Raw genomic sequence first — 22,210 nt, forward strand, 5'->3', positions numbered from 1 at the left:
CTCCTAGGAATGATATTCACGTCCTCCCTCTAGTCCTACTTTCTAGCTTCCTTCTCAAACCTCAGCTGAGTGATAAAACTCTCCAAGGAAAACTCCTTAGTCTTATGCCTCAGTGTTGGGGTTGATGCCCTAAAGTCTCGTGTTATGTAGTTTGTAAACAGTTTGTATGAACGCTTGTGTTGTATAATATATGATATTTACTTCACATCTTGTTTTTTGCTCAATTATGTGTTTTATTTTCTTTACCATAAACCAATAAACATAAAATCTCTAGTTATCTGTATGTAACTTAAGCATGTATGTCGTGACATATAAGTGGATCATGTATTGAGTGATAACAAAATGGTCTGTAGTATATGGATATAGGAGGGAAACTTTATCCTGGTAACGCTATGGATGCGGCCGGCTTTATGGAATGGTCACAAGTGTTGTGACTTATCACAGATGGTCTGATCCTAATCATTCGTGTAGGGGACATGCGAGCGAGGGCGTCCTATACAAAGAGTTTGTATAAGACCAGACCACGAAGTGTTAACGTCTCGTTATATAACACCGTTCATGACGGAGACTTCACTTCACTAGGATGACCATAGGTAACATGACCTCAATACTGAGTGAGTTGGGAATTCCTGCCATTGAGAGTGGTCTTTCGATTTTTATGGGTGCGAATGGCCAGGTCACCGATTCAAACCTACCATTTTGGGGATTCATCTGATTTGGGAGCTGGGAACTCAGCTACACAAGATGGAATTCACTCCTTCCTCAAAGCAGGGGTAAGTAGATATATAGCTCCCCAAAGGGCTGATTCCAGGGCTTGAACGATGTAGCACCACACACCTTCTCTTGGCCCGAGAGGTGTTCACACATAGTTGGACTATGTTGTATTGTTCATTAAAGGAATCAGTGGTACTTAAAGAGTGAGATGTAACTATAGGGGCAAAACGATAAATTGGCTTAGCTGTACTTATGAGTATTATTTTTATGATCCGATGGACAATAGTGTGTTTGTTTCAACGAACGCTACTTTTCTGGAGGAGGATCATATAAGGGAGCACATTCCACGAAGTAAAGTCGTGTTACGTGAGCTTTCCAATGAAATTACTGAAACTTCAACAAGAGTTGTTGAAGAGTCTGCTATATCAGCAAGAGTTGTTGATGGGAGTTCATCTAGTAGGTTGGTTCTACCAAAAGAGTTGAGGGAACCTCGACGTAATGGAAGGGTTGCGAACCCACCTGTTTGCTATCTGGGTTTCATGAAAATCCTTGCTATAGTAGCAGATGGCGACGTTGAGGATCCGTGTTCTTACAAGAGGGCAATGGAGGATTTTAACCGGGATGAATGGGTCAAGCCCATAGATCTCGAGATGGAGTCGATGTACAACTCAATATGGGATCTTGTAGATCAGCCTGATGGGGTAAGATCTATAGGTTGTAAATAGATCTACAAGCGTAAATGGGGTGTTGATCGGAAGGTACAGACCTTCAAGGCTCGACTTGTGGCAAAGGGTTATACCCAGGTAGAGAGAGTCGACTATGTGGAGACTTTCTCGCCTGTTTCCATGTTAAAGTCGATCCACATCCTCCTGTCTATTGTAGCTTATTATAATTATGAGATCTGGCAAATGTACATCAAGACGGCCTTTCTGAATGGAAATCTTGAGTAGACCATTTACATGGTGCAACCCGAGAGATTCATAGCCAAGGTCAAGAGTTAAAGGTTTGCAAGCTGAATCGGTCCATTTATGAGCTGAAACAGGCGTCTCGATCTTAGAACATATGGTTTGATACTGCGATCAAGTCTTATGGCTTTGACCAAAATGTTGATGAACCATGTGTCTACAAGAAGATCATCAACACTTCAGTAGTCTTCTTACTGTTGTATGTAGACGATATACTACTCATTGAGAATGATGTAGGTCTACTGACTATAGTTAAGAACTGGCTAGCGACCCAATTTCAAATGAAAGATTTGGGAGAGGCCCAGTTTGGTTTAGGTATACAGATCTTTCGGGATCGTAAGAACAAGGTGCTAGCACTGTCTCAAATGAAAGATGTTGCTCAAGTACTCGATGCAGGACTCCAAGAGGGGCCTACTTTAGTTCAAGCATTGAGTCACTTTGTCTATGGGCATGTGTCCTAAGATGCCTCAAGGGGTTGAGGAGATGAGACGGGTCCCATATGCGTCTGTCATTGGCAATTTGATGTACGCGATGCTCTGTACTCGTTCAGACATCTGTTACGTTGTGGGTATAGTCAGTAGGTATCAATCTAACCCAGGCCAGGGTCACTGAACTGTAGTGAAGAACATCCTCAAGTATCTTCGAAGAATGAGGGACTACAAGCTCGTGTGGTTTTAGGGATTTTTTCCTTATTGGATACACGGATTCTGACTTTCAGACGGATAAGGACTCTTGCAAAACCACATCAGGGTCAGTCTTTACTCTTCACGAAGGAGCTATATTGTGGTGAAGCACAAAGCATGAGTGTATCGTCGACTCCACTATGGAGGCGAAGTACGTAATGGCGCACGGAGCTGCTAAGGAGGTCGTCTGGCTCATGAAGTTCTTGACAAAACTGGAAGTTGTTCTAGATATGTCTAGGCCCATTACCCTATATTGTGATAATATTGAGGCAATGGCGAACTCCAAGGAGCCAAGGAGTCGCAAGCGCAGCAAACACATAGAGCGGAAGTATCATCTGATCTGCGAGATAGTGCATTGAGGGGACGTGATCATCACGAAGATCGCTTCGGAGCACAATGTTGCTGACCCGTTTACGAACGCTCTCACAGCTACTGTCACACCCCGCCCCAGACCACCCTCTGAGCCTAGGAAAGGGCGTGACTATAGCAGTTATCAACCCTTTGATTGAAACCTACTGCCTAATAACTCTTACGGAATATAACTATGATACCAATGAACAAATTCCACAACCAACTGATTAAGTCAAGGAGGTAAACAACAACTAATTAAGTAGGCCCATTTTATTACAACAATGTAATGTTTATACAACTGCAAGACTTAACAACAAAGTTATAACAACAACTGTAAAACCCTGGAAGTGTAACTGTGGCATGTGGTAAACCTTGACCTTAGCAGCACCCTAGAACTCCTCACCTTTCGCTACCTGGGAAGAAAAACATGAAATAACAGAATGAGCTTCACAAAGCTCAGTGAATGGTAAGCAACTTCTAGAGTCTATTTCAACTCATAAATAACAAGCATATCACAAATACGAGGTTACATTCAAACCTCAACGTTGAACGAGTCTGGTCTCAACTTCTATCTACGCGCACGGTAGATAGCTAAACTGATAACTAACTAGAATGAGCTTATTGTCTATCTACACACACGGTAGATAGATGACTGATACTAGCTACAACGCTTACTCTATATGTACCCTCTGTCTCCTATGTGCACATAGCTCCCCGCTCATGGGCTCAGAAGCTACGCCCGTTGACCCTCTGACCATCCCATACGAGGATCCTCCCACAAGCTCAGGAACTAGACTTATCGTGTCCCCTGACCATCCCGTGAGGTTTTGCTTACAGGGTTAGGCACTAGGTCTATTGACTCCCTGACCATCCCGATCACATAATCTCATTCTCATGCTAGATACTCGTTCATAACCTAAGCATATACAATTTACTCTAAAAGATATGCTTTAAGACTTAAAGGAAAGTACCACTCACCTTGGACGTTTAGGAACTTTTCTCCCTAGAAGTTCCTTGGTCTTCTCGGACTCCTCTTTTGAACCCTAAATTCCAGATTCAAATTAAAGCTCAAACTACTCATCGTTCTAGACTTTATCTCGAGTTACTTCCTTCTACAAATATGCTCTAAACTGTCTCCGAAATCTTACCTCAAAATCTTAGCTCATAACTCCTCGTGGTTTGGCCGGAAACATCAAAACATCAAGACTGGCCCAGCTTACCCGACAGCTCGACCCCTCGATATTTTCCTCCTTCTCCAGCCCGATTCCTTGGATCTTCTTCTCCGGCAGCCACATCATGAAAACTAAACTCTTTTAGCTTTCTGATGGCTTTGGAATCACATCAAACACACGAATATTTTGGGAGAACTTCTCTTCCCAAGTTGATGCTACTTTTTGACCTTTTTGTCCGACAGCATCTCCCCTATTGGAATCTCTTGACCAACGTATGGTCTTACCATCAATGCATAGTCTCCTCCCAATACACTCTTCTTTATGTTCTTTGAAGAGAATTGAGTTCTCATCTGAAGTCTTTAGCCCTATTTTTAGGCGTCCAAAGGCTCTCCAAGGTCGACACCTCCTCCTCCAAGTGTTACTCTTAAAGATTGCCAATCTCCAGCCCCTTCCACCTCTTGCTTGAGGTGTCTACCAACGCAAGGTTTGATCAATGCAAATGTTGGGTGTCTTTCTTCTACATCGCCAACACATGAGACTAATTTTTGCATGTCTCCTCAAGCCTCCACCTCAAATCCTTAAGGTTGAAGAATTCTTCTCAACAAGCCACATGTTAGGATGATGTCTTCCATATGAGCTCAGCCTTCTTATGCCTTCAATATGCGTTCATTAGGGTGCTTCTCAATGCATACAACTAGCCTCAGATGTTAAGGCATAGTGCACTTAAGAATGCATAGTAGGTCATAAACATATAGTATGACTCCAACGCATAGCAACCCTTGGTTTCCCTTGATTTCCAACATAGCACCATCGCAACCCTTAACCATCGCAAGAGCCAAGACCATGCGTCCAACCTAGTCTATCGCATGGCCTATGTCCAATGAATCCCTCGTGCAAGCCATCACCAACCTCCAACGCATCGCAAGGTCGCACGGCTCCAACGCATGGCTTAGCATCAATGCATGGCTCACATGAGTCGCTTGGCATGGGCGCTTGGCCGGCAGCTTGGCATCGACGCATCGCTTGGCATGGCAGCTTGGCATCGCTCGGTCACTCGACGCATGGGCGCTGGCATCGAGCATGGGCTCGCTCGGCCACTTGACGCATGGGTGCTGGCATCGACGCATGGGCTCGCTCGGCATGGGTGCTTAGCATCACTCGCAGGGCTCGCCCGACCGCTCGACACATGGGCACTGGCATCAACGCATGCCACCCTTCAGCGCATGCCTTACCCGCGTCCTCGCCTACCCTTGCGTCTATATGCCTTCTGCATAGCCGAACCTCGTGCCATCCCAACCTTCCAACGCATCACTTTCAACTTTCTTCCTATAACCGTATGGACGCATACCACCCTTCCAACACATCCAACGCATCCAATGTATCAATCATCCAACGCATCCAACATATAGGTTTATACTTAGCCAATTTTCCAAGTTTTCCCCAAAAGTCAAGCTTCCAAATTCACACTTTTTCTTCTCCCTTTGTCCAAGTAATCTCTCCGAGATCTTATGGCCAACGCATAGCAATGCCTAGTCTAACACTTAGCCAATTTTTCATCAATTAAAGCTTAATTCAAAACTACTAAAGGAAAATCTATTCAACATTTAGAAATTTCCTTAGCCACCTGCTTAAGTAGGAATAATGAAAATCCGGGTTTCACATTTACTTCCCCCTTAAGAAAATTTCATCCTCGAAATTTACTCAAACTAACTCCGGTTTAAGGTTTCCCAACAAAACTAACTCCGGTTTAAAGTTCCACAACAACCATTGTTGTAACCTCTTATAACCTTATCTATTACTATGCTTCCACTGCACTACTCTGATATCAACTTTCTTAGTTTATCCAACAATACCTCACCTAGTCATCTCTAAGCTAGATGTTGAACCAAACTAACTACAATATAAACATTTCTATCTCAAATACTAAATGAGAATAACTTAAATTCACACTTACCTTTCTCGATAGATCTTCAGGTAGCGTTATGAGTTCCAGCTTCGGTTGCCTGCTAGGTCATGCCACATCTGCCATTCCTCTTAGTCTCACATTGACTAATTCTTAGGTTTCTCTTTAAACCTTTACTCTACCACACTTCCCTCTGGTTTTACTAAGATCAAACCTCAGATTTTTCTAATTCAACCCTCTGGTTTCCAAAAACATATACTTTGATACTAAACTAGTATCAACTTAATCTCAACCTTTCCCAGAACTTGTGCTTTGATACTAAGCTGGTATAACTAATTCCTCAATTGTCTCAGAAACATAAGCTCTGATACTAAGCTAGTATCAATTAACTCTTTAACCTCCCCAGAAACTTATGCTCTGATACCAAGCTGTCACACCCCGCCCCAGACCACCCTCTGAGCCTAGGAAAGGGCATGACTGCAGCAATTATCAACCCTTTGGTTGACACTTACTGCCTAATAACTCTTGCAGAATATAACTATGATACCAATCAAAAAATTCCACAACCAACTGATTAAGTCAAGGAGGCAAACAACAATTGATTAAGTAGGCCCATTTTATTACAACAATGTAATGTTTATACAACTCCAAGACTTAACAACAAAGTTACAACAATAACTGTAAAGCCCTGGAAGTGTAATTGTGGCATGTGGCAGACCTTGACCTTAGCAGCACCTTGAAACTCCTCACTTTTCACTACCTAGGAAGAAAAACATGAAATAATAGAATGAGTTTCACAAAGCTCGGTGAGTGGTAAACAACTTCTAGAGTCTATTTCAACTCATAAATAACAAACATATCACAAATACAAGTTTACATTCAAACCTCAACTTTGAACGAATCTGGTCTTAACTTCTATCTACATGTACGGTAGATAGCTAAACTGATAACTAACTAGAATGAGCTTACTGTCTATCTACACACATGGTAGATAGATAAATGTTACTAGCTACAACGCTTACTCTGTATGTACCCTCTGTCTTCTATTGCACATAGCTCCCCACTCATGGGCTCAGAAGCTAGGCCCGTTGGCCCTCTGACCATCTCATACGAGGATCCTCCCACAGGCTCAGGAACTAGACTTCTCATGTCCCCTGACCATCCCATGAGGTTTTTCTTACGGGCTCAGGCACTAGGTCTATTAACCCCCTGACCATCCCAATCACATAATCTCATTCTCACGCTAGATACTCATTCATTACCTAAGCATATAAAATTTACCCTAAAAGATATTCTTTAAGACTTAAAGGAAAGTATCACTCACCTTGGTCATTTAGGAACTTTTCTCTCTAGAAGTTCCTTAGTCTTCTCGGGCTCCTCTTTTGAACCCTAAATTCCAGATTCAAATTAAAGCTCAAACTACTCATCGTTCTAGACTTTATCTCGAGTTACTTCCTTCTACAAATATGCTCTAAACTGTCTCCGAAATCTTACCTCAAAATCTAAGCTCATAACTCCTCGTGGTTTGGCCGGAAACATCAAAACATCAAGACTGGCCCAGCTTACCCAACAGCTCGACCCCTCGGTATTTTCCTCCTTCTCCAGCCCGATTCCTTAGATCTTCTTCTCTGACAGCCACACCATGAAAACTAAACTCTTTTAGCTTTCTGATGGCTTTGGAATCACATCAAACACACGAATATTCTGGGAGAACTTCTCTTCCCAAGTTGATGCTACTTTTTGACCTTTCTGTCCAACAACATCTCCCCTCTTGGAATCTCTTGACCAACGCATGGTCTTACCATCAACGCATAGCCTCCTCCCAATACACTCTTCTTTATGTCCTATGAAGAGAATTGAGTTCTCATCTGAAGTCCTTAGCTCTATTTATAGGCGTCCAAAGGCTCTCCAAGGTCGACACCTCCTCCTCCAAGTGTTACTCTTAAAGATTGCTAACCTCCAACCCCCTCCACCTCTTGCTTAAAGTGTCTACCAACGCAAGGTTTGATCAATGCAAATGTTGGGTTTCTTTCTTCTACATTGCTAATGCATGAGACTAATTTTTGCATGTCTCCTCAAGCCTTCACCTCAAATCCTTAAGGTTGAAGAATTCTTCTCAACAAGCCACATGTTAGGATGACGTCTTCCATATGAGCTCAGCCTTCTTATGCCATCAATATGCGTTCACTAGGGTGATTCTTAATGCATACAACTAGCCTCGGATGTTAACGTATAGTAGGTCCTCAACACATAGTATGACTCCAACACATAGCAACCCTTGGTTTCCCTTGATTTCCAACGTAGCACCATCGCAACCCTTAACCATCGTAAGAGCCAACACCATGCGTCCAACCTAGTCTATCGCATGTCCTATGTTCAATGCATCCCTCATGCAATCCATCACAAACCTCCAAGACATCGCAAGGTCGCACGGCTCCAACGCATTGCTTAGCATCAACGCATGGCTCATATGAGTTGCCTTGCATGGGCACTTGGCCGGAAACTTGGCATCGACGCATCGTTTGGCATGGCAGCTTAGCATCGACGCATCGCTTGGCACGGCAGCTTGCCATTGCTCACAGGGCTCGCTCGGCTGCTCGACGCATGGGTGCTGGCATCGACGCATGGGCTCGCTCGGCATTGATGCTTAGCATCGCTCGCAAGGCTCGCTCAGCCACTCGATGCATGGGCGCTGGCATCGATGCATGGGCTTGCTCGAAATGGGCGCTTAGCATCGCTCGCAGGGCTCATTCGCCATTCAACGCATGGGCGCTGGCATCGATGCATGCCACCCTCCAGCGCATGCCTTGCCCGCGTCCTCACCTACCCTTGCACCTATATGCCTTCTGCACAGTCGACCCTCATGCCATCCCAACCTTCCAACGCATCACTTTCAACTTTCTTCTTTCAGCCGTATGGACGCATACCACCCTTCCAATGCATCCATCGCATCCAATGCATCTAATGCATCCATCATCCAACGCATCCAACACATCCAACATCCAATGCATCCAACGCTTCCAACATATAGGTTTATACTTAGCCAATTTTCCAAGTTTTTCCCCAAAAGTCAAGCTTCCAAATTTACACTTTTTCTTCTCCCTTTGCCCAAGTAATCTCTTTGAGACCTTATGGCCAACGCATAGCAATGCCTAATCTAACCTTAGCCAATTTTTCATCAATTAAAGCTTAACTCAAAACTACTCAAGGAAAATCTATTCAACACTTAGAAATTTCCCTAGCCACCTGCTTAAGTAGGAATAATAGAAATTCAGGTTTCACAGCTACAGTGTTTGAGGGTCACCTACGGAGTATGAGTCTACAAGATCGCCCGCGGTTGGATTAGTGCAAGTGGGAGATTTTCTTGTACTGGGCTTTTATGCCCTAGTTTATTGTTTTGTACTAGTTTTATGTACACCCCACTTCACTTTAGGACAAATGGGAGATTGTTGGGGTTGATGCCCTAATGTCTCGTGTTCTGTAGTTTGTAAACAGTTTGTACGAACCCTTGTGTTGTATAATATATGATATTTACTTCACTTCTTATTTTTTGCTCAGTTATGTGTGTTATTTTCTTTACCACAAACCAATAAACATAAAATCCCTGGTTATCTGTATGTAACTTAAGCATGTATGTGGTGACATACAAGTGGATCATGTCTTGAGTGATAACCAAAATGGTCAGTAGTATATGGATATAGGAGGGAAACCTTATCCTAGTAACGCTACAGATGCGGCTCGCTTTGTGGAATGGTCACAAGTGTTGTGACTTGTCACAGTTGGTCTGATCCTGATCATTCATGTAAGGACATGCGAGCAGGGGTGTCCTATACAAAGAGTTTGTATAAGACCTGACCATGAAGTTTTAACTTCTCCTTATATAACACCGTTCATGACAAAGACTTCACTTCACTAGGATGACCATAGATAACACGACCTCAATCCTGAGTGAGTTGGGAACTCCTGCCATTGAGGGTGGTCCTTTGATTTGTATGGGTGCGAGTGGCCAAGTCGTCGATTCAAACCTACCATTTTGGGGATTCGTCTGATTTGGGAGCTGGGAACTCAGCTACACAAGATGGAATTCACTCCTTCCCCGAGGTAGGGAGAAGTAGATAGATATCTCCCTTAAGGGTTGATTCCAGGGCTTGAACAATGTGGCGCCACACACCTTCTCTTGACTCGAGAGGTGTTCACACATAGTTGGACTATGTTGTATTGTTCATTAGAGAAATCAATGGTACTTAAGGAGTGAGATGTAACTATAGAGGCAAAATGGTAATTTGGCCCAGTTGTACTTACGAGCATCTGTGAAGCGTCATCGTACTCATGATTGGTTATATCTGATGGACACAAAAATATATCTGTGGTAAGAAGAGTTCAGCTGTTGGTCTTTAGTGGAATGACTGACAGTTAACGGATGGTGGATCTCGTGGCTAAAGAGTTTAGTCAGTTATTCATGGATCGTTGGAGCTTCGAGCCACAGGTCCATTAGGTCCCTTGGGTAGCTTGGATAAAGTCGAGAATCAGTGTTGACAAGAGGGAGTTCGATTATATATATGATATAATTGAACTGGTTGATTATATATGATATAATTAACTAAATGTATGAGATACATTACTTTGGAATAAATTAGATATAAATATGATTTATATCATGTACAAACTATAAGGTAAGAATATAATATGATTATATTCATTAATTATTAAATTGGTTAATTATATGATAATTGGCCTAAAACTTCTCTTGGACGTGCGTTAGTGGGAGAATCTGAAGTCGATTATTGTAACCGAAGAATAAAATGAAAATTTGTTTCATTTTGCAAAATTTTGAAAAATTGGAAATTGGTGTGAAAACATTACGATCGCATAGTTTAAGAGCTTATACAATAGTCACTCATCGCTTAAACGATCGTACGCTCGTCCCTAAATGATCGCTTAGCTCTCCTAAACGATCACATAGTGTGTCGCGTTTTCTAAACGATCATCCACCATTTACTAAACGACCGCTTAGTAAAATCTACACGATCGTGTAGCTTCTTCTAAAAGATAAGCACATAGCTATACGATAGCTTCTTTTCTCTCTCACTTACTTATCGTCACGATTTTTTGTTTCTCCTACCTCTACCAAATTTACCAAAGACCACACTTTGGATTCTCACTCCGAGAATACCAAGGGCTCCATTTGGTGGTGTCGTCCCCGCTGCGTTCACTTGTTCGTGACTATTCGTATTGTTGTCGTTCATGTAGACGATCGTGCTACTGCAGCTGACTTGTTTGCTAGGCGATAGAATGCGGGTGGAGGTTCTTCCATTGCGTCTGAGTTCAAAGCTTGAAGAGGGTCTTCAACTGGTATGAGAACTCTTTCCCTTATATTTTTTGTTCGAAGCATGCCTTTAATTAGTGTGTATTGCATAACTATCTGTTAGAATGTATGTGTTGTATTTCGGTCACGATGAAATCGGAAAGATCCGAATGCGCTCATGGATGCTCTTCGTTAAGAGTTCCTTCAATTGGTATAACAGCTAGGTTCTGATATTCCAATTTTATTGTTGCAACAAATTACATATACATTCTTGTTGGGTGCATATATGCTCTGTTTAATCGTTAAATTATTATGGTTGTACGGACTAATGGATGTTTTTGTGGATGGTAGCCTCGTTTTGATTTAATTCTTTTACATTTGTGGTTGTTTGTAAAGGCTCCTGCGTTTTTGGGCATTAATAATCATTATCGAGTCTATAATTCAAAGTCTTTTTGAGTCTTGAGTCGTTTGTAAAGAAGATCGAAGCAAGAGTTGCAGTATTTCGAGGAAGGCGACGATCAAGGGTTGATCGCGTCGTGTAGACGATGGGTAAGCGATCGCTGAGTATCGAGTCGTGTAGATGATGTGATGCTCACGTATCGTTTAACTCGTGCGCGCACTAGACGATTGTTTAGCTCAGCAAGCTTCATCACTTAGTAATTGACTAAACGATTGCTTAGTAATGCAAGGTAAATTGTTTGCCTGTCGCCGCGTTAAGCGATCGCCTAGATGATCCGGCTTCGCAGCCTCGTTGTCGTCTACGCGATCGTTTAGTTTTTGCATCTATCGTCTAGTGCACGCTGGGCGATCGTCTACCTTCGGCGTTTACTATACGATGGAGTCCTTCTGGCGGTTCAAGACCATTGTTCGCCTGTGAACCAGTGTGCTCGATGAAAAATGTAATAGATAGAGTTATTTCATTCCCGTTTTTTTAAAGGCTCATCCCGGTCCATTAATCCTTAATTTATTACGTGCGATGTATATTTTTTATATGTCATATGGTATACACATATAGTAAATCCTACCTTAGGTTATGCATTGGTCATGCATCATCTCTTTATTGTAAATGTTATAATTTAGAGAAATATGATTTAATTATCTAAGTGCATGCTCATGCATCATATAATATAAGAGTTATATTTACGCATGCATAAAAAGCATTGATATGCTTCATCTTTATATTATAATTGTTATAGTATAAGGGTGAATGATAGCATGTTTGCTTGGTTATTACGCTATATATATAAAAGTTATGTATAGATATGACCGGACATTGAATGAAGCATGACACATAGATTACTTTATAAATGTTATAAATACCATGTTGTGGGCAATGGATTTTTAGTTGTTTCTTTTTAAAAGTTAAAGAGAAATAAGAAAGATATGCATACTCACTTAGGTTTAATTCATGGTTTTAAAATGTTTAAAACTTGGATCACATAGACCTAAAATCATGGTTCTAATATGATTAGCAACCCTAAGGCTTTAATCTTTTTTCATCAGTTTAATAGGATTAAATTGACTAATAAAAGGTTAAAGTGTAGCAAATCTTTCTATAAGGGACCTTTTGTCTATGGCGGATTCTGTCTAGGCTGGGGTATTTAAGTTGACGCAAACGTAATACCCCTACCTAGGATCTTACCTGGAAAGGTGAATTAGATAGATTTTCTGCATGCATGCAAGTTAAGGACAGTCCATTAAAGTGTTTAAATGTGACTACTTGAACTTGTTCATATTTCATAGACAAACATTGTTTATAAGCAGAGTTTAAAAAGACGACTTAGACTAAAATCAGTAGCCGGATTGTCTAGGTTAATGAACCCTTAGGTAGAACATTCAGTGGGAGGTATTTAGGGCATAAGATGCTTCACTTAAACCTTTCACGTTTCTCCTAAATAGTCCACACCGTGAGATCTACCATCGGCCTCAAGGCACCTTTGGCGTGTCCCCCTAACGGATAGTGTTTGGGTAGGTCAATATCAAGGTGGATGGAAAGAGTGTTCATAGTAAGTGGGAGCGGGAAGTGCGACAGCATATCCCACGATCTCCCTCGTTGGGTTGAATAAAATTACTGCGCATCGCCTCAAGGTACCCTAGGAGTGTCCCCCCTAAAGGATGGCAGTTTTGCATGTTTCTTTATTTGATCTTCTATAACAAGATAAGGTAACTTAATCTCTTGTCCTAATTTGTTTCTTCCCTACGGTGGGCTCATTAAGGCGAGACTCTGGCACTGAAAGCGAGGGGTGACACTTACGCTGAATTGTTAAAGATTAACAATTTTGGACCAAAAAATGGTAGCTGTTAGGTTCAGTTACAAGAGTTGGTTCTGCCTAATGGTTGAGAATGTCTCATCCTAGCGAAGGGGCATCTGATCACCCCACTGGTGACGTTTGTCCTGCCTCACTGGGGCATCATTGCAAAATAGAAGTGTATCACTTAGGGTACTTGAAACTGTTTTGCAAAACTGATTGGTTTAAAAGTGGTTTAGCAAAATCTAATAAGGTTTTGTTCGTATTTTGAGCAACAACTTTTTCAAAATGGCAACAGCCACATTAGCTTTGTTAAGCGCTAAAAAATTAACTGGCGACAATTTCGCGACATGGAAACAGATGATCACGACGATCCTAATCATCGAGGATCTCATGTTCGCTCTCATGGAGGCTTGTTCTCCTATTCCAGCTCAAAATGCCGCTCAAAATGTTCGGGAGGCATATGAGCGTTGGACAAGGGCGAATGAGAAGATCCAAGCCTACATCTTGGCAAGTCTTTCTTGGCCAAAAAACATGAGCTTATCGTCTACACGATTTGTTCTTTCTCCTACCTCTACTAAATTCACCAAAGACCACACTTTTGATTCTCACTCCGAAAATACCAAGGGCTCCATTTGGTGGTGTCGTCCCCGTTGTGTTCACTTGTTCGTGACTGATCGTGTTGCTACCGTTCGTGTAGACGATCGTGTTACTGCAGCGGACTTGTTTGCTAGGCGATAGAGTACGAGTGGAGGTTCTTCCGCTGCGTCTAAGTTAAAAGCTTGAAGAGAGTCTTCAACTGGTATGAGAACTCTTTCCCTTATATTTTTTGTTTGAAGCATGCCTTTAATTAGTGGGTATTGCATAACTGTCTGTTTGAATGTATGTGTTGTATTTCGGTCCCGATGAAATCGAAAAGATCCGAAGCCCTCATGGATGCTCTTCGTTAAGAGTTTCTTCAATGTGTTCTTAAAATCCTTCCACAAGGGGAGCAATTTGTCAATAATGACGATAACTTGGAATTGCTCGTCTAGGGACATACCTTCAGTTATCATTTCATGGTTTATCTTCTGCGGTTCATGAGGCTAGGTCTCCACAGATTTGTCATCCGTTATTTGAAACTTGAGATAACGGTTAACGACATATTTTTTCGATCTGGCCTCCTCGATATCACATTTCTTCTACAGGGCGTCCCAAACTTCTTTGTTGTCTTCACTGTGTTGTAGTAATCATAAAGATCATCAGTCAAACCATTTAAAATGAAATTTTAACATAAATTTTTTTTCTTCCCAATCAGTAGCTTCTTTTATTTGTTGTTCAGTCGAATCTTTTTTCGAAATGGTTGGCTTATCCATGGTACAAACGTCAGCAACTTTCTTGACCGTAAGGAAAAACATCTCCCATTTCCACCGTTTGAAGTTTGCTTCTTCGAACCAGAATGGATAGTTGAGGTCTGATGATATGATGTCGTTATGACTTGTAAGGGCTATCGCAGTAGTGGCAGATGAAAAATGTCTTAAAATTGTTGGTTCCGACTACCCTCCAATGGTCAAATTTGATAGCGGCGAACAATAACGAACAATAATCATCAGAAAAATGGACCTACAAAATAGAAACTTGTTACAGGCTAAGTCACAGATCTCGCTCTCTTTAAGACGTTTCATAGCTCTACCCAAGTGTGCAAGCAGTTCTTCAGTAGTGCCACATCGTCTCCATGATAAAACAACCTAGAAAACTGTCTCGATTGAAAATGCATAGTACCAGACTGAAAAACTCACACACTTCAGACTAACTTGCTCGAAAAACTTAAAACGAAAAAATAGAGGGGGTCAAGAGGGGATACTGAGTAGATGTGGATGAATTGAGATGAATGAAAATAACTGAAAAGAACAGTTAGCCGCTGAACGTGCAGGTGCTCGCGCAAAGTGCAAAGAAGACATGACCAACTCGCAACACATGTTGGTTCTGTTGAAGGAAAAGAAGTTAAAAGAAAGTTAATTAGTTCTTTTTTAAAAATATAATCACACATGCTTTACCCAACCAAATGACGATGCAAGAGATATCCACCGTACCCACAATTGTCTATCTTCTCACTCCCTCTAAAGTATGGGTACCCCCTTGGGACCCAAACCCAAAGTCCAACATAGAAGTATAAGGAGACTCCTCTTTCAAAAGTAATCAATGTGAGATTCTCAACCAAAAATTTTTTTCTCCTTTTTTATAAGACAATCACGTTGTAGTGGCCTCATCAAGCAATTTGTCCAACAAGAAGATTAAATTGCCTAAACTTGCCCTTAATCAAATTAAAAAAGGCTACAGTTTTAAAGCTAATGAATTGGTTCAAGCTTACATAGCACAATTAATCAAATTACCAAAGTATCTTCGGCAGAAAATCCCTATTACAACGGAGGATGGATAAATCACTAGAGTGCCAAAAGAAAACATAAAAAGATACCAAATGCCATATAGGGACATTGATTACAATATTATTAATATATTGTTTTCAAAATGAATATTTTCCTATTGATCTTAAAATAAAGTTGCCCTGCTCTCCTCCATCCAGTATCATGAATGGTATGATAATAAAAGCTGATTTTCTTCGTGGCACAATTATGCACACTCAAGAATATAAATATGTTGTATTAAGCTTATACATAAATAAAACCAAGAAATTATTTCCCAATTCTAAAGGGGAAAAAAAACACAATTATTGAGAAGACACAAGCTCCTCTCTATGTTACAATTTGATTTCATGACCAGATTTAGTAACTTCCCATTTTAAGTGCAACTCAACATTATGTTCCTGTTTCAAAACTATCAACAGCAGACTGACGGATCAGGAACAACACAGGAAGGGCACACTTACAGGGGTTGATTTTCAAGATCCCCGTCCGCCTTTTTGCCGTTTCTCTTCCAATGCAGCAGCCTCGTTCAGCATGTCAGCTGCATCCTTGTGCATATCTAGCTTGGCAAGCGCAACGGCCTGCATGTAAAAAGATGTTGACCAATCGGGGTAAACACATTGGGCTTGCATGGCATCTCGAAGAGCAGCGTCCGGTTGGTCGCAAAGAAGATAACATAGACTCCTTCGTGCATAAACAGTGGGAGAAACCATGGTGCCCACATCTATGAACTGCAGATGAAAGAGCATGGTGCATCATATTTACTTCTTTTTTCAGACTTCAACATGATCAACAATTGTTCCATTCCACTCATATCAAGAAACAAAGATCACTTCTCATGATACTATTATGGGGGGAAATTTTGGCAGGCATAATAAAAAAATGGATCAAACAAATTTAGCAAGATAACAAAGCGAGACGGTGGTAGCAAGATAGTCCAGTATCATGCACTACACCACACAGACCAACTACTTGGACGTGTTTTGAAATCATTAAAATGGGTTTTCTAGGATTCGAACCAACTCATTGCAAACATCCAATCTACCCTATAAAAAAGGTGATATGTATAAAATGCATACCTGGGAATAACAGTCAATTGCTGTTTTAAAATCTTTGTCACGAAATGCTAAGTCCCCACGCTTCCTTGCCTCCAACATGTCTCTCATTTGTTGAGTCCATTCTTGGAACGACAGCTGGAAAAGAAATCTAGGAATTTAATACATCATACAGAAAAATGAAAATAAGATCATTTATTAAGAAGCATGATTATTTCACCTCGTTTGTTCCTTCGTCGTCTTTGTAGTGTGTCATTACCAAAATCTGATGGATGGCAGTGAGATCCATCCTTGCACAAGCATCACCCATTGGAGTGAGTGGATGTTGTGGAGTTGGAGGTGCTTCCTCATGCTTTTGAATTCCTAGCATCACATAAGATGGAACCTGCATTCTCAAGACAAGGTTTTTCTGGTTAGGCCATTAGTCAATGTACAGCTTGAAGGGAAAACAAAGCCCTAAAACCTAGGAGGAACAAAGATATGGAGGCATAAATGAACGCTCATTAAACCTCTAGCTAAGATCATATCAATAAAGTTGACAAGATAAATATATTTGAAAATAAAGCCCTCAAATTCTCATAAGCATAACATATAGAAACATATAGTCTGTTCATTAATCGCCAAGATTAGTCATACCAGACAAATGCTTCAACCCATAATAAATGAGAAGTATTAAATATTTTAAATATCCAAAATGACCATCTTAGCTAGAACTCACTACAAGACATTTGTATATTTAGTTGTCTTTTCAAGTAATGAGTCAATATATGGTGGTTAGCATAAATTATTTGGTATTCAAATCAGATAACAACACGCATAAATTACACATCTAGGAATAATTTAAATCAAAATATGCATATACAAATGATACTGCAGCAAGAATGCAAAATCTTCTTGTTTAGAACACGCATAGAATATTTGAAATTCTGAGCAAGCAAATGGGAAATGTATATCAATACAAGCTAACAACATGGTTGCTTACATCAGGTTTATTCTGTAAGGGGGCAAGGGTTGCAACAAGGTCCTTAGTATTTGGTCGATCTCGAGGTTCATATTGTAAGCAACGTGAAGCAAGATCAAAAACCACAGTTGCCTCCCCAGTTGAAAAGTTACCCTCCAAATGCGAATCCATTAAGAGAAGAATGTTTTTGCCTCGAATCATATCAAGTGCCTGCGCATGCCATTATACATATTAATATGAAGGTTAAGTCCTAAATCCAAATGCAACAACTACAAAATTGTCCCCATGACTCAAACATTTATCATCATATTCCTAATAGTCTCTTGTCCTAACATATATATGACCAATGATTTGACTAATTATGAAGAGTGTTTTGGAGAGAGATGTTATTTACCAAAAATGTAAATTCTTGTTATAGAAAATGATTGCTTAGCTTCAAAAGGTTCCATTGCCCTTTTACCAATTAAAGCTATGCATAGGTAATAAGAAACAAACACTTACATGACTGGGAGGGATGTGCTTGCCACTCAGTAGATCTAAGAGGACAGTTCCAAAACTAAAGATGACACTTTCTGCAGTCACTCTTCCTATAACAAACAAAATAACAAATGTTAATTTTCTGTTAACGGTACAACTCAAGCAAGCCAAGAACAATAAAACTAATATTATTTTCCCTATGAATGAGAAATTATTCGAGAAGACATCCACAATGTGGCTGACAATGTTTCACCATTGAATATACAAAAGGAAAACTGCAAAAATACTTCGAATTTGTATCTAGCAGTTATTAGGGTCATAAATTTTTAATCCACATCCAACGTTTATCAAAAGGTAGCCTCATTGAATAATTTTTCCTATGAGCACCTTGCTTAGAAATAATAAGTTTTCATAAATTAAAAATGGAATACATGTAACTTTGTTTTATTATTATAAGCTATGTTACATGTGCAATTATTATTAAAAGTATTTGTTTGTAATTATTTTATAAAGATGTATATTTATGAATATTACAAAATTGTCATACTTGTTATAGTTTGGTTAATGCTACAACCAAGCAACCAAGCAAAGAATAGTATAACTACAAATTTTGTCCTAGGATAACACTATCATTATCTCAAACAAGAACATCAAGATACTTTATCAATTAGTCAATTTATTATCGAGGTTCAAGTAGACTGATTATTTGCAGTTATGTATGTATTCAAATTCAAGTTTTCATCATCTCTAGCCAAGCCCCACTCCCAGCTAAAATTGCCTCAGCTAGATTATTCAAATTCTTCTATTTTCAAATTGAAAATAAGAAAAAAAATTGTGACAAAAATTACTGACTTCCGAATGTTGAAAAAGAGAATATTTATTCATTTACTAAATTGAGAGACTTATGAAGTCAAAACATAAATACATTGTTGCATGAAGAAGAACAAACACCATTTCTTAGATATTCAGGTGGAGTATACGCAAGATTGGTGCTATAACTTTTCCCATCCCTGCTGTTTTTCATCAATCCAAAACAAGAAAGTCGAGGGTCACCATTCTGTCAAAAAAAAACCATCCACAAATTACCACATGGCTCTCATACAGACAAGCGATTCCCATATGGAGTATCTAAACAAAATTACCAAAATAACATATTAAAAAAGCCAATAGAAAATTAAGTAGATATATAAGTTCCTATATCTCTGGAAAAGAAATTGTGACAGCACCTCATCAAATAGAACTCTATACGCATTCAAGTCATGGTACAATGGACGTTCCTGAGAGCTACAATAGTCTAATGCTTCAGCAATATATAAAGCAACTCTTAATCTCATAGCCCACTCAATGGTCTGATTCTCCCCTGTCAAGAAAACAAAAATTTTCTTGCCATATTAAAGAAAATTGTCCAAAAAATGGCAAAAAAAAAAAAAAAAAAAAGATAGATAGAAGATTGGCAGAGACTTCCAAGAAAAATTACCAAAACTTTAAAATCCAAAAAAACTGATGTTGACTGCATAAAGCAGTTGTGATTGCATACATCATCAATGCCTTTAATTAACATAGACACGAACGTAATAAATAAACACTAATAATAGGATAAGACATCACTATGTTACTACTTCACAGTGCTCTGAAAGGCCAAGACTCCAAAAGAGACAAACCCAAAATAGATATCATCACACAATGAGCTAATAATGAAGAAGAAAGATCGAGCTTACAAAAACTCCTTATCTGGACATTAATCAATAATCAATTAGAAGAAATTACAACTTACAGTGGAAGAGATGCTTGGCGAGGGTGTCATTGGGCATATACTCCGCAATAAGAAGCCTCTCATCGCCTTCACAGCAATACCCAATGAGATTCGCCAGTCTTTGATGCCTCAATTTACCGACCCCAGATGCTTCCTCCTGAAGAAGCCAACCAGAATCATAGAAATAATCAGCAACGAAATTAAACCCATATCGGAATTCAAACCCTACAACCCCTGACCCCAATGTGGAAACATAAAAGATTAGGCGAAAACGAGAAATGGGTTTAAAGGGGAAGTACAACGAACTGCTTGGGGTCAGGCCAAGCCAACTTAGTAAACTTCTTGACGGCGATCCAACGGCGATTATTCTGGTTCTGAAGGCGGCCTTTGTAAACGACATTGGGGGCTTTCTCGCCGCTCTCGGAGACGATGTAATCAGAGCTGAAGTTGTTGGTAGCAGCCTTAAGGTCGGCGAAGGAGAACTCGGAGAAAGCAGGGACGCCACCGGTGACGGCGGCGGGATCAGAAGGGCCATTAGAAGGATGAGATTGGAAATTGTTTTGGGAGTAAGGGATATGGTTGCTTTTGGCAGTTCCTAGTCCTAGACTGTGAGGCCTCTGTAAAGACGATCCACAGCAGCCCATAACTCCTCCACTAGCTCTGCCTTTTACTGAAGAAAACTCATACAGAACCCCAGAAGCTTCAATTTACAGAGGCTCAGTCTAAAATAGAGAGCTAAAAACAGAGAGAGATCTTGAGAAGAAGAAGGGATCTTCTTACTCTTTCTTCATCTCATGGAGCTTAGCTTAGAGCTAGCTAGCTAGCTCCCCTTGCTCTCTCTCTCTCTCTCTTGATTTTTTTTATTATATTATAATTATTATTTTTCTTGGGTTTATTTTCCAGAGCTGGGTACTGACAAGACCTCTGTCTTTCTCTCTGCTTCCTCCTCGCATTGAGTTGTCCTTTTTGAAGAGTGAAGGGGTAATTTCGTCATTTCATTATAACGTCTCTTTTTTGTTTCTCGCGCTGTACTGTCACGTCCTTTGATTTTTCTCTTCCTCTCTGTCATTTTATATTTTCTTTTCTTATTATATTATATTTTCCACAAAACTATGTATTCTCTTTTATTCCAAAAATAATTGTTATTATAGATTATAAATTATTATTTTTTCAATAAAATAATATATAAATAATTATGATGATGGTGGAATAATTATGCTTCCGCCTTCATTTCAGCCCATTCATAACGCTATGAAGTTGCGTTGTGTTTCTATTCTTACTAAAGTTCGAAATATTCATCTCCATGTAAATATTGAGGTGTCGATTTTATAGAAATATTGATGAAAGTTTCGACATCGTAAATTTTGAAAATTTTATAGAAATTATTATAATTAGTTAATAAAACTTTGATTATAACATAGTTGATCATTTTTAATCATCATTTCAGTAGAGTAAGACAACATTTTAGATGGATTTTGTAAAATATTTGTGCAAATGTTGATGCAAGAGCATAAATGTAAAATAAAATGATAAAATTGAAGAGATCGAATCCCACAACAGAAGCAAGTGATCGCTTTACTTCGATTTTGTTTTAAAATTACAACACATAAAAGATCAATATGTATTAAGTTAAGCATGAAATATTTTCTATGGGAAAGAAAAAACTTTCCTTTGAAGAGCCTCAATTTCCCACAATTCTTTTTTCAAGATTTCCATTCCCCAACAAAGAAATGTACATAATGGAGATACCACCAAAAGAGTGTGAAACTTCCTAAATAATAACTAACTTAAATTAATTAATTTACAAAATTAAATATTTAATATTTAATTAAATATTTAATTAAATATTCAAATGTATAGTTTTTAATATGAATCTCATTCCTATGAACTTTTAATCCATAGTTTTAATATAAAACTTATTCATTTTAAAATGAATCTCAAGTACAATTCGAGATCATATGAGCCTTAGACAAAACTTTAGTAGATAGGCTTTCATATAAAAAATATTATATAAAATTTATTGTTCTTATTTTTTAGATGCAAAATTATGTATTAAATTTTGATAATCTAACTTCATTAATATATCATTTTCAAAGGATAATAGTCAATCGATTTAATTTTTCTTGCGACATAATTAATCTTAAATAAGATTTAATTAATTTTAATTTTGAAAAGCTTCTTTCAGCAGAAACAACCGTGTATTGTCAATAATATTTTATA

At 39.4% G+C, this 22,210-nt stretch overlaps 1 protein-coding gene across 1 annotated transcript; it reads right to left on the bottom strand.

Moving 5' to 3' along the window:
* Positions 1 to 15,794: 15,794 nt before the first annotated feature.
* Positions 15,795 to 20,928, bottom strand: LOC120076440 (serine/threonine-protein kinase BSK1-like). The gene is made up of 9 exons (XM_039030267.2): positions 20,290 to 20,928; positions 20,012 to 20,147; positions 19,464 to 19,597; positions 19,189 to 19,294; positions 18,262 to 18,347; positions 17,782 to 17,970; positions 17,020 to 17,184; positions 16,824 to 16,937; positions 15,795 to 16,475 (listed from the first exon to the last, which is right to left on the bottom strand). The coding sequence occupies exons 1-9, from the start codon at positions 20,632 to 20,634 to the stop codon at positions 16,221 to 16,223; spliced, it is 1,530 nt and encodes a 509-aa protein (XP_038886195.1). The 5' UTR covers positions 20,635 to 20,928; the 3' UTR covers positions 15,795 to 16,220.
* Between the last annotated feature and the right edge of the window lie 1,282 nt (positions 20,929 to 22,210).

The sequence above is a fragment of the Benincasa hispida genome, chromosome 4 (genome assembly GCF_027475165.1).
Source record: "Benincasa hispida cultivar pf3 chromosome 4, pf3_genome.v1.1, whole genome shotgun sequence".
In the NCBI taxonomy this organism is placed as follows: Eukaryota; Viridiplantae; Streptophyta; class Magnoliopsida; order Cucurbitales; family Cucurbitaceae; genus Benincasa; species Benincasa hispida.

Excerpts from the sequence above, each read along its gene's own strand:
- LOC120076440 (XM_039030267.2), bottom strand. The coding sequence starts at position 20,634 with ATGGGCTGCTGTGGATCGTCTTTACAGAGGCCTCACAGTCTAGGACTA. Across the intron at positions 19,598-20,011 it reads CGCCAAGCATCTCTTCCACT|GGGAGAATCAGACCATTGAG; the intron begins GTAAGTTGTAAT and ends TTTTCTTGACAG. Across the intron at positions 16,476-16,823 it reads CAATTGACTGTTATTCCCAG|TTCATAGATGTGGGCACCAT; the intron begins GTATGCATTTTA and ends TTTCATCTGCAG.